This window comes from Marmota marmota, unplaced genomic scaffold (genome assembly GCF_001458135.2).
Source record: "Marmota marmota marmota unplaced genomic scaffold, marMar, whole genome shotgun sequence".
Lineage (NCBI taxonomy): Eukaryota > Metazoa > Chordata > Mammalia > Rodentia > Sciuridae > Marmota > Marmota marmota.
Window position 1 is genome coordinate 5,139,079 of NW_026000138.1, and position 12,219 is coordinate 5,151,297.

Genomic DNA, 12,219 nt, shown 5'->3' on the forward strand with positions numbered 1-12,219 from the left:
TTTATTTTGGGGGGGGGGGCGCGGGGGGGGTTCTGGAGATTGAATCCAAGGATGCGTTACCACTGAGCCCTATCCCCAGCCCTTTTTATTTCACTTTATTTATTTATTTTGAGGCAGGCTCTTGCTAAATGGCTTACGGCCTCACTCAGTTGCTGAGGCTGGCCTCCAACTTGCCATCCTCCTCCCTCAGCCTCCTGAGTCTCTGGGATTACAGGCGTGCCTTGCTGGGCTTGGCTTCCCCAACGCCTCTGACTCCTGGTCCCTTCTCTTCTCACAGAGTGACAAAGTGACCATCGTTGACCACCACTCTGCCACCGAGTCCTTCATTAAGCACATGGAGAACGAGTACCGCTGTCGGGGGGGTTGCCCGGCTGACTGGGTGTGGATTGTGCCCCCCATGTCTGGCAGCATCACACCTGTCTTCCACCAGGAGATGCTCAACTACAGGCTCACACCCTCCTTTGAATACCAGGTCCTGCCCCTTCTGCCCCTTTCCGTGCCGAGTACCCCCCCCCTGCCCCCGGTCTGCTGTGTATGTTGTGTCGGGAGCACATCTTAATCTGGGCCAGCTCTTTGGATGTGCAAATGCCCAGTGGCCACGTCTGGCTCCTGGCTCCCACACTGGGCAGCACGGGTCTTGCTGAAAGACTAACAGAGACACAATGAGTGCTCGGAGGTCACAAGAAGAAAGTCTGAGGGGACCCAGGGCTGATGGGAGGGGCTGGCAGGACACTACAGGGAGGCAAGGACAGCTATAGTGACCGCAGGTGGAATCCCTGCTCTCTAGGGCTGTGGGGTCGGGCAGCCTCGAGCCCCAGGGAGCCCTGGGCATCTCCATGAGAAGCTGCCGTCCCTCGTGGCAGTGACCAAAGCCCTCTCTCCTCTTCCCAGCCCGATCCTTGGAACACCCATGTGTGGAAAGGCACCAACGGGACCCCCACCAAGCGGCGTGCCATCGGCTTCAAGAAGCTGGCCGAGTGAGTGTCCTGCCATGGGGACCCGGGTGCGCCCACTCAGAGAGCCCAGAAAAGGGGGACACAGCAGCGGGGCCATTTTTTAGGGAAGTCAGAACCCGGGGGAGCCGGGGGGAGCCTGCCCCAGGCCCTCCCTCGTTTATTTCCTCATTCATTCATTCACTCATTGGTTCGCACTTGAGCCAACAAATGAGCACCAGGTGTATTCTCCACGCCAGGCGCTGGGCTAGGCTCCGCGGGGTCCAGTGGGGCCCCTGATCTCAGGACGCCCCCAGCCATCATCTGTCAAAGAACGAACATGAATGTAGTCAACCCTGGGTCCGTGGCGAGGGCACTGAGAAGTAGTTCCAGGGGTCGTGAAACAGATGTCACCTAGATGTCCCTTGGGAGGTCAGGGAGGACGTCCCTGAATGGGCGAATGAGATAAACAAGGGTTAATGGAGCAAAGAAGGGAAGAGAAGGGGCTGTGGACCAGGATGACCACTGTGGGGGTCCTCTCTTCCTGAAGGATGCTCGGCCACCTGGGGGCCGGCTGGGTAGGGGGGGGGCCGACTGAGCTGATGGAATGGGGACCCCAGGCTTCTGCCCAAAGAGAACTCCACCGATCCACCGTGTGGGGCAGCCATCGGGGTGGACCGAGCTAGCTGGGGTCCAGAAGCGTCCGTGTGTGCCAATCTAGTTCTGCAGCAGGGGCCACCTCTGCCACGGACCCATGCTGGGTCCCACGGTCCCCGTCCCCATGATTGGCACCCGGGATATCTCTCCCCTCCCCCTCTCTCCATCCCATCCCACCCGCCAGCCAGGGAGGAGCCCAAGGCAGCACCCTTCCCCCAACAAGAGGATCTGGAATATTCTCAGCCAGGGCCACCTTTGGCTCTAGCTCAGCTCCACCGTCTCCGGGAAGAGAAGGGAGACGGGAATCTAAAACGTTAATTGCACCATGAAGTTTGCAGTGGAAACAAAGGGAGTTAATTATAGATGCGCTGTCATGCTCCATCCCTCCCAGGGAACCCTCCACGCACCTTTAATCCCTTTGGGTTCCCCACCTCCCTGCCCTTAGCTCAGTCTTCCCCCCCTCCCCCGCGTGGGTGGCTCCGCTAATTCTGAAAAATTTACCACCGATAATCCCCAGGTGGGAGGTAATTAGCAATTTGCCGATGCTAAGACTCCTGAGAAGAATGGCTTGGGAGTGGAGCCCAGGTACTCGCCTCCCCCAGCCCCTGCCAGCAGAGGGGAGGGGAGGAACCCGGGTTTGAGGTTCTCTGTTGAGCTAGGAGGAGGCTGCATCTGACATCTAAGCTCCCCAGGGCTCAGGCGACATCAGCATCTTTTTAAACTCATCATTTTTCACAGACATTTCTTTTGTGTATGGGAGATGCCAGGTGCCCTGCAAAGCCCTGGATGTCATTGCTGAATAAACCCAGCCTGGCCCTTCCTCTGTGGGTCCCTAAACCCCTAGAACCTTCCGACTCGATGCCTGGTGGATCAATAGTGGTTTTTTTTTTTTTTTTTTTTTTTCCCTCTCTCTCAAATACACACGCGCCTAAGCCCCGTGAGTGAATGTGAATGAATGAGGGGGTGGGCGGGCGAAGGACTGTCCTTCAAGGCAGCGCGTGGTACCCCGAGGTTCACTAGCAAAACCCACCGGCCACTTTAACCCCTGCCTGACTGCCCTGGGGTTGGGGATAAGGTAGCTCAGTGGGGTGCGTCCACTCGGGGGGGCTCCGACTCTTGAAGCATCAAAGATCAAGAGACTCGATTCTCTGATCTCGTGGATCATGGTTCTGGCCCCCAAAATCCCAACCTGGTGTCTGTTTCCCAACTTTCCCCCCCATCCCCGACTCCCCAGAGCCGTCAAGTTCTCAGCCAAGCTGATGGGACAGGCCATGGCCAAGAGGGTGAAAGCCACCATCCTCTACGCCACAGAGACGGGCAAATCGCAAGCCTACGCCAAGACCCTGTGTGAGATCTTCAAACACGCCTTTGACGCCAAGGTGGGCAGCGGGCAGTGCCAGTCCCCAAGCCCCTCACGGTGAATACGGTTGGGAAGGGGAGAGAGGGAAGTGGACAGAGAGGAACTCTGGCCCAAGGACGAAAGATGAAGATGCGCATCAGCACACACTGCTGCCAGTTTCAGGGGACTGTCATAGTCCTCTCCCCACGAACCCAGTAGGAGTCCAGGAACCACCAAATGAAATGCCTGTCTCTGAAGAAAAACGTTAGTGGGTTTTTGAGAAACCATTCTGCCGCAGTCCGGCTGCAGCAAACTAACCAGGGGGTGACGAGGAACTTGTGTACATTGATACAGCAGGAGTGGGAGCCGTTTATTGTAGGACAGGAGGGGTCTATATACATTCCACACAGCTTATCTTAATTAACATAAACTAGATACAGCAGTCAACCAATAAGGAATCTCCACACTTAATGGCTCGCTGGCGTTACTTCACAAACCACTCCCTCTGGCAAAATGCCAGGCGCCATCCTGACTTGTTTACAGACCCTAACACCATCCTGGAGTCAGTTTTAGAAAGTTCTGTGCTAAAGACAGCTCGGGGGGCCTCACGGCTACAGGACTTCTCAGAGCCTTTAATGCATAAACAAACGTGCATTATAATCTCCTAAGGAGGAAAGGGTAGGTTATAAATGTTTCCCAAATATAATTTTTTGAGAGATACCAGGGATTGAACTCAGGAGCACTCCACCACCGAGCCACATCCTCAGCCCTAGTTTGTATTTTATTTAGACACAGAGTCTCACTGAGCTGCTGAGGGCCTCTGTTGCTGAGGCTGGCTTTGAACTTGCAATCCTCCTACCTCAGCCTCCTGAGCTTCTGGGATGACCGGCGTACACCACTGCGCCCGGCTCCCAAATATAATTGACCCTGGGTCATTTCTTTTCATGGGGCACCCCAGCAGACTGGACTTCCTGAGACCCTACTTTGACAAATGTGGTGCGGGTGATGCTGAGGCTCAGGGTGACAGTCTCAGATTCATCTGATCCGGGGGCTTCACGCTACAGGGGCCAGATTTAGAGGAGGGGTGGAGCGGGCCACTTAGATCCAGCCAGGCCATTCCCAGCCTGAATGGGGACAGGAAGAATCCAGGGTCCGTTGGTGGTAAGAAGCCCAAGGACTTCATTCAAGGTCCGTCTCTCCTGGCAGCCAGCCCTGGGACCACGGCCCAGACCCTGCAGCCTTCACCCCAGTGACCACAGGAAGGTCCTCATGCTACTAACAGGCTTCTGGTCCACCCACTTGAGCCCATTGATGAACTGACAGCCCAGAACATCTGCTCCTCTTTCCAAAGGACATGACTCAAAATGACTCACCTTCTCCCTCTCTCTCCTCCTCTTCCCATCCCTTTGGGTTCCCTCCCCCCCCCATCACCTCCCTCTTCCTTCCTCTCCCCACCCCCCATGCCTGTGTCCCGCCAGGTGATGTCCATGGAAGAATATGACATCGTGCACCTGGAACACGAAACGCTGGTCCTCGTGGTCACCAGCACCTTCGGCAACGGAGACCCCCCGGAGAATGGGGAGGTGAGATGGGCTCCCCCTGTTCTAGGATGGGGTGCCCTCAGCAGGAAGCAGGAGGGCCTCGCTGGGACCCTCCCTCTACACCCGAGATTCAGAACCAGAGTCCCCCCCAGAGCCAGTGACGTTGGTCGGATCCAAGTCATGCAGACACTGGACAATCCCCGGTTCTCAGGCTGTGGGTGTCCACTGTTCAAATAGTCCTAGTGAAAATGTCACCTGAGTGAGCGCCTTGTTTAGAAAGGGGAGCCTGGTGTCCCCTGCTAAAGACTCAGGGACAACATTTTTATAAAGAGAAGGCCACCCAGGAGCGTTGTGTCGTGGGGGTAGAGTGTCCACGCCTGCCGTCCCTTAAACAGCTGACCTTCCATTATACCTGCTGCTCACCTTGGCCACCCACCTGAGCCCTGGCCATCCCTGATATCTGGCTGCCAGGCATCGGGCTCCTCATTGACTGGCCAGGACCCCAGGCCCTGTGCCCGTCCCCCTTGCAGACTAACTCATACAGACGTCCTTCACATTTTCCTCCTCTGTTCTGACCTCCAGAAATTCGGCTGCGCTTTGATGGAAATGAGGCACCCCAACTCCATGCAGGAGGAGAGGAAGTAAGTGACCAGTCCCTCCAATGTCAATGACAACCCCTGGGATCCCTGGAAATTACGTTTTGGCTCCTGGGATTCACATTTGAGTTGTGGCTGGTGGTTGTGACCCAAAGTCCATTGAAGACTGAATTTAGCTGGCAGGTGTCTGGGATTCACTGGGGCTGGCATCTCAGTGCCCAACCAAGTCCCTCCTAAGCTCTGTGACTCAGTTTCTCTTTATGTCAAATAGAGGTGATGATAGCTACCTTAACTTTCCGATGAGTAAGAATCAAGTCCAAAAATGGACGAAAGAGTCCTAGGAAAAGTTAAGTGCACGGTGTATACATCGTTCTGATTCTCCCCCCCACACACCTTTGGAGACCCCCATTCAAAATCAGTGAAAGCTGCCTCTCGGGCTTTTCGATCTGATGCTCACAGTGGACCCGCAGCCAGTGCAGAGGTTAAGTTCAAAAGCTGGACAAGATCACCTCACAAGGCAGAGACGCCCCTGGTGCACAGACATTCATGAAGGAATTGCACCTCGCGTGGGACTGGGTTCTGAAGGCGTTCCACAAGGTGGACGGTCTGTTATCTAGACTTCCTCCGAAAAGCCCCAGGACCCTCCGTGAGGGCACCTGGTGTGGAGGGTGTGGAGCAGATCCCTGTGTCTTAAGATGAGCATCGCACGTCGTAGCTGACTGGCATTTAGAGATGGTGTTGTGCAGAAAATCACTCTTGGTTTTCTCCCTGCAAAACACATGTGGTCAATCCCATCCCAGAGCCCCGGGTGACCTGCCCTCGTCCATACCTGGCTTCAGCACCTTGGTCCTGGGTGGCCTCCCTGCGGGTCACCCCTCACCCCTCCTTCAGGGAGAGATAGGGCTCCATCCATTCTCCCCTCTAGGTACCCGGAACCCTTGCGTTTCTTTCCCCGTAAAGGGCCTTCCCTCCCCCCTGGTGACACTGAAGTCCACGGTCTGGCTGCCGCCCGTGACAGCCGGCACAGGTAGAGCGTGTATGTGTACGCATGCATGCGTGTGCAAGCGTGTGTGTGCATGTGTGTGCGCGCGTGTGCACCCGTACGTATGCATGTCCTACACCCCAGCATCCCTGGCCACCGCCCCCCGGGGTCTCCAAGTGACCTGGATTGTACCCCAGGCTGTGCCATTCGCCCATTCAACCACCTGGGCAAACCACTTGACTCCCGTGGGCCTCGGTCTCCCGCGGCTGCCAAATGGGGAGCGATGATCCTGCCCCGCCCACCTGGGGGGGGCTGTTGCCAGGGTTCCCGGGAAAATAACAACGGGGACAGCATTTGGAGGAACCTCCAGCCTCATATGGATCCACGTGCTGCTATTCTTACCCCACAACTGTCAGCCTGCCTCCCCCGCTAACCACACACACCCCCTGAGATGCTGCATGACTTATTTGGAGAAGTGACTCAATGTGAGGCTATTTTGGGGGCAGAAAATACACTTTCGTATATTTAGAACTTTCCTGATGCTGGAGCGGACACTTTGACGAGCGTCCAGTTTAGAAACGCTGCTGCCAGAACGCACAGATTTCTTTTTATGTCTTTTTTTTTTATTTTTTCCCCTTTTTGCATTGGGTTCTCGCCTGGAGTTTGGGGGCTTGGAATTGTTTTTGTTTGTTTGTTTGTCAAGTATTGGGGTTTGGGTTTGGGTTTGGGTTTCGGTTTGTTTTTACCTTGTGTGCAAGCAACACGTACCCCTAGGAGAGGAGAACGGATGGGGGTGTTTTGGGTTTCGTTGTTTCAAGGTCTCAAGATTCCTGAGCCTCTCGGGCTGAGGTTTGGGTCCCAGGACATTTTCCTTCCCCTTGAAAATAATTTAATTATATATATAAAAGCAGTGATGTCTTTTCACGCAGGGTATCAGTGCTAAACATTTTCTTATGTTTGCCTGAAATGTGACCTGCGACCCAGGAAAAATGTCTAAGATCTCTGACTCTATGAAAGGAAAGAGTTGACCAGAATAGACCAGCCCGGTTCTGCAGAACTTTTTTTCTTTTTTTTTTTTGGTACCAGGGATTGAACCCAGGGGCGCTCTCCCACTAAACCACATTCCCAGCCCTTTTTATTTATTTATTTATTTTTAATTTTGAGACGAGGGTCTTACTAAGTCACTGTGCATGTTGCTCAATTGTTGAGGCTGGCCTCCATCCTCTTGTCTCAGCCTTCCTAGTCTCGGGGATGACAGGTGTGTGCCACTGTGCCCAGCTTCCAGGATAGAGATATTCTACATCCGTATTGATGGTATACCAGTCACTGTCCCCACATGGCTGCTGGATTCTTGAGGTGTAGCTAGTGCATGTGAGGACAGGAATTTTCAACTGCATCTCATTGTAATTAATTCAAGTGTAAATAGCCACACTTAGATGATGGCCGCCATATTGGAAAACGCCATATTGGCTGCCATATTGGAAAGCCAGTTCCTGGCTGTTAAAGCGAGACCTGGGGACTAGCAAATTGGCACTTCTTGGGGACTTGTTAGAAATGCCAATTTTCAGACCCCACCCCAGACCTCTTGAACCAGAGTACACATTTTAACGAGACCCTGGAATGATTCCCGTGCGTGTTAAAATTCCGAGAGCAAGGGAGCATGGCCTATGGTGAGGGGAGGGTCCATTCTGCTCCTGACATCTTATTAATTTAGCCATGTTAACGGTATGGGCTCAGGATCCATAAATGGAGCACGGCCACAAGCCTTTGAAGTTCCAGGGAGGGTCCCATGCAGGAGGATAATTATCGTGGTGGGGGGCGAGAGTTGACCCGTTCTTGAAGAGACCCCGGGAGTGGTATGCATTGACTCCACAAACCCAACAGAGAAGGTACCAGGACCAGTGACTTGAAGATCCACAGGGGGTGTGGGCCTCGGGAGGGGGTCCAGGCGAACCTCACAGACTCTCGTTCACCTTGGCAGGAGCTACAAGGTCCGGTTCAACAGCGTCTCCTCCTACTCTGACTCGCGCAAATCATCCGGCGATGGGCCTGACTTCAGAGACAACTTTGAGAGTGCTGGACCCCTGGCCAATGTGAGGTGAGCAAAGGTCCTGGGGTCACGGGAGACAGAGGCTCTTGGGGAGCTGGACCTTGGTGCAAGATGGGTTCTTGGTTGCAGGGAGGGGTCTCCCATTCATTGCCCCTTTATTCCCTTATAAAACCAGGCTGTCTGGGACCTCCTGGCTGTCTGGGACCCTCCATCCCATCTCGCTGGCTGACCCTTCCTGTGGCCTCTCTGACTGTTCACCTCTCTCAGAGCCCCAGCACCCGCAGTCCACCCCATGGGCTGAAGCGTATTATTTCCTATCGGTCACTGAGCTTCCCTTCCCAGTGAACACATTTCATACCTGATAGAAGTCTCGGGAGCAACCCTGCCAGTGACTCTGAACCCTGAATATACCCAAAATCCACCTGAGAATACTCACAACATACCCACACCATAGCCAAGCCCCGCTTCCCGAGATTCGGATGTAACTGGTACAAAATGTGGGCCCACGCCTGGACTTTTTTCCTTACACTCTCTCAGTGACTCTAGCACGCAGTCCGATTTTTAAAAGACCAGCCTAACCCCATGTTTGCCAAAGCAGACTCACCTGCCAGAAGATAATTTTAGGTGGTCCGTGGACAGACGTTTTTGTTCACCAGCTGTGTGTTCAATTGAATGTGCATTTTCAAGGACGTGAAACTGTGATGTCAGACCTTCGGTCTCATGGATATTGGTCAAAACAAGACTGATGGAGAACGTTCAGGCCTACCCATGAGCCTCTTCAGCCCTCCGTAATTGACATGTCTTCACAACTGCTCAGAGCTATGCTCAGTAGACAATTCCTAGATATTGAAGGATCGTGTCCGTCAGTACATTTTTAAATAGGCTTGAGTTTCAAAAGCAATTTTAGGTTGGCTTGTAAAAAATTGTACAGAAAGTACAAAAAAAAAAAAAAATTGAAGCCAGGCACGGTGGTACATGCCTGTAATCCCAGCAGCTTGGGAGGCTGAGGCTGGAGGATCGCGAGTTCAAAGCCAGCCTCAGCAATAGCGAGGCCCTAAGCAACTCAGTGAGACCCTGTCTCTAAATATAAAATAGGGCTGGGGATGTGGCTCAGTGGTCAAGTGCCCTGAGTTCAATCCCTGGTACCCCACCAAAAAAAATTTTTTTTTAATCATATCCCAAAGGCCTCAACTCCCCTACCCTAAACACATGTGGTCTCCCAACATCAGCCTCCTGTGACAACATGGTACATTGGTTAGAATCATTATCAGCCAAGGCCAAGAGTTTACTTTAGAGTCCCCTGTTAGTGTGGCACATTTTGTGGGTTTTGACATTAGTACATTTTTTTAGCTGAACATCGAAACTTCAGTTCTAGAGTTTGACAGTCAGACCTACTTTATTCTTATTAAATCTATCACAGCCTCAAGTTGGCAGACAAATGCCCACAGGCCAAGCCCAGCTTGGCCACGGCATGTTTTTGTTCAACCCTTCGGCTAAAAATGGTTTTTGTTTTTTTACAGATGAGTAATTGGAATTCATGATAGAGAACATCTTTGAGATCCACTTAAACAAAATGTTATCCACTCCCCCCAAACCAAAAAAAAATCCTATTCTTCTCATTAGTAGCCCTGAAAAATTTGTACTCAACTATTATTATATTTTTTAAATTTCATCAATTAAAAAAAATGTACTGAAGGTTTTTCCTCTTGTTACATAAATGCCCAAAGAATAGCTTCTATTTTGTAGTCCTTAAAATATTTGCTATCTGGCCCCAAATGTAAGAAGTTAGTCAACTGCTGTTGGAGACTTAAAATGAAAGTTTTGAAATCCTAAGTACAAATTGTGGTAGGACTGTGAGTCTACCAGTAACCAGAGTAGGTCTCTAGGTCCATTAAGAAGTGAATTAAGGAATCGACTCTCTGAACCATTTGAGTTGAATGTCTTAGTCAATACAAGATGCTGTAACAAAATACCACAACTGGGTGGCTTATAAACAACAGAAATTTATTGCTTACGGTTCTGGAGGTCAGGAAGTCCAAGATCAAAGCCCTGGCAAATTCAGCATCTGCTGATGGCTCACTCTCGGGTTAGTAGATATTACCTTCTCCCTGCATCCTCACTTGGTAGAAGGGAAGAACTCTGTTCTCTTCAGCCCCTTAAAAGGACACTAGTCTTACTCTCTAGGGCTCTGCCCTGATGACCTAATCATCTCCAAAGGCCCCACCTCTTTATCCCATTGCCTTGGAGATTAGATTTCAACACGAATTTTGAAAAGACGCCAACATTCCGGTCCTTAGCATGGGGTTTGATCAGCTGGAGAGTAGAAGTGAAAAGCGAGTTAAAGAACAGGAACAGGAGTCCAATATGGCCGCCATCACAAGTACAAGTAACAGATACAAGTAACCACAAGCCGTGCTCAGCGCGGGCAGTTTCCACATCTGCACTGGGCCAAGGCGAAGGCAAAGGCTTGGGGCAGGGGTGCCCTTTCCTGACACCCCCACACATACCAGTCCTCATCTGGTCACCACATCTGCCACCTGTCATACGAGGGAGGGGACAAGGGACAACATAAATGTGTGTTTGAGAGGAGCGTTAACCCCCATCTGGGAGACGCCTGAACAGATCTCAAGTTCATCTTCCAGTGATGGGGAGTCCCTCCCTTCCCAACTTCACTCCCCTTCCCTTCTCCTCCCCTGTCTCCATCTGTCACTATCTGGTCCCGGGGGTTCTCAAAAGGAGATTCAAGGACAGGGCAAGACCCCGTGCCGCAGGTTTAATAGCGCCACTTCTTGACCTGTGAGGTGACCGTCAACAGCAGGGTGAGGGGTTCTTGTGCCCTCTGTGGACCTACCGCTCCACTTCCTGAGAGGTCCAGAACCGCAGGACCCACCCCCAGAAATGTGGCCCAGAGTGTCTGTAAGAAGGGCCGTGTGGGACAGCACCCTCCGCTCTCCGTGCCCACCTAACATGGAGGAGAAGCGCATCAGCGCGGCCCCCGCTGGCTGCAACCCCGACACCTGTATCTCGACAAAGAGGAAGAGAAATTAATGTGTGAGGCACATAAATTTCACAAACATGCCCCGGGGTGGAGCCAGCCTGGTTACAACTCTTTCCTCTCCTTTCGGAAAACGCTGATTACACCCCAATGTTCCGTGTGCTAATGACAGGTCCATCTGGTCACCTTAGTACCTCCGGGTCCCTGAGGACCATGGTGTTGGAGTCTTCCTTGTCTGTCTAACGGTCCTCTTGCAGAATTCAAGCCTCCCACTAAGGTAGACTCTTGTTCCCCATGAGTCCAGCTTAGAAAGGGACAACGGTCCCTCCTGAGAACCATTTGGAACTTTCTCCTGAGGTTGGTGACAGCTAGCAGAGACCAAACAGAAGACAGGAGAGACCTCAAGGGCTCTGGCGATTCAAGGAGACCTTCTCCAGATGGCTTGGGGTGGCTTCAACCCCATCAGCGAGACACAGTCCCACCTGAGATGCTGGTTAGGTGTGTCCACCTTCACCAAATACAGCGGCCTGTGCCGAAGCAACAGAGATGGATCTTCTCATTGCTCCAAAAGCTCGAAGTCCAAGATCAGAGTGCCAGCCGTGTTGACTTCTGGCGTGGCCTCTCCTCCTGGCCTGCAGATGGCCGCCTTCTTTATCATGTTGCAGAAAGAGAGAGACAGAGATAGGGACAGACGGAGAAAGGGCACACACAAGCGCTGGTCCTGTGGGATTAGGGGTCACCCTTCTGACCTCCCTGGCTCTCACCATCTCCCCCAGGCCCTACCTCCAAATGCAACCACTCTGGAGTTTAGGGCTCCAACGTGAATTTGGAGGGCACACAGTTCAGCCCGACATCCCCCATGTCACCCCCCCCCAGTCCCTTACCATGGACCTTCTGTTGTCCCCTTGCCAGGTTCTCGGTGTTCGGCCTCGGCTCCCGGGCCTACCCCCACTTCTGCGCCTTCGGACACGCCGTGGACACCCTCCTGGAAGAGTTGGGGGGGGAGAGGATCCTGAAGATGAGAGAGGGGGACGAGCTCTGTGGACAGGAGGAGGCTTTCAGGACGTGGGCCAAGAAGGTCTTCAAGGTAATCCCCACCTCAGAGACCCAGGGAGGAGCGCTCCCCC

General features: G+C 52.8%; 1 protein-coding gene across 1 annotated transcript in view; it reads left to right on the forward strand.

Annotated features, from left to right (window-relative positions):
• Positions 1–12,219, forward strand: part of Nos1 (nitric oxide synthase 1) — a 96,528-nt gene that overhangs the window by 58,198 nt on the left and 26,111 nt on the right. The window contains 8 exon segments of the mRNA XM_048785651.1: positions 278–472; positions 892–977; positions 2,824–2,968; positions 4,407–4,511; positions 5,052–5,110; positions 5,991–6,092; positions 8,029–8,145; positions 12,005–12,179. Coding sequence (XP_048641608.1) covers positions 278–472; positions 892–977; positions 2,824–2,968; positions 4,407–4,511; positions 5,052–5,110; positions 5,991–6,092; positions 8,029–8,145; positions 12,005–12,179 — 984 coding nt within the window.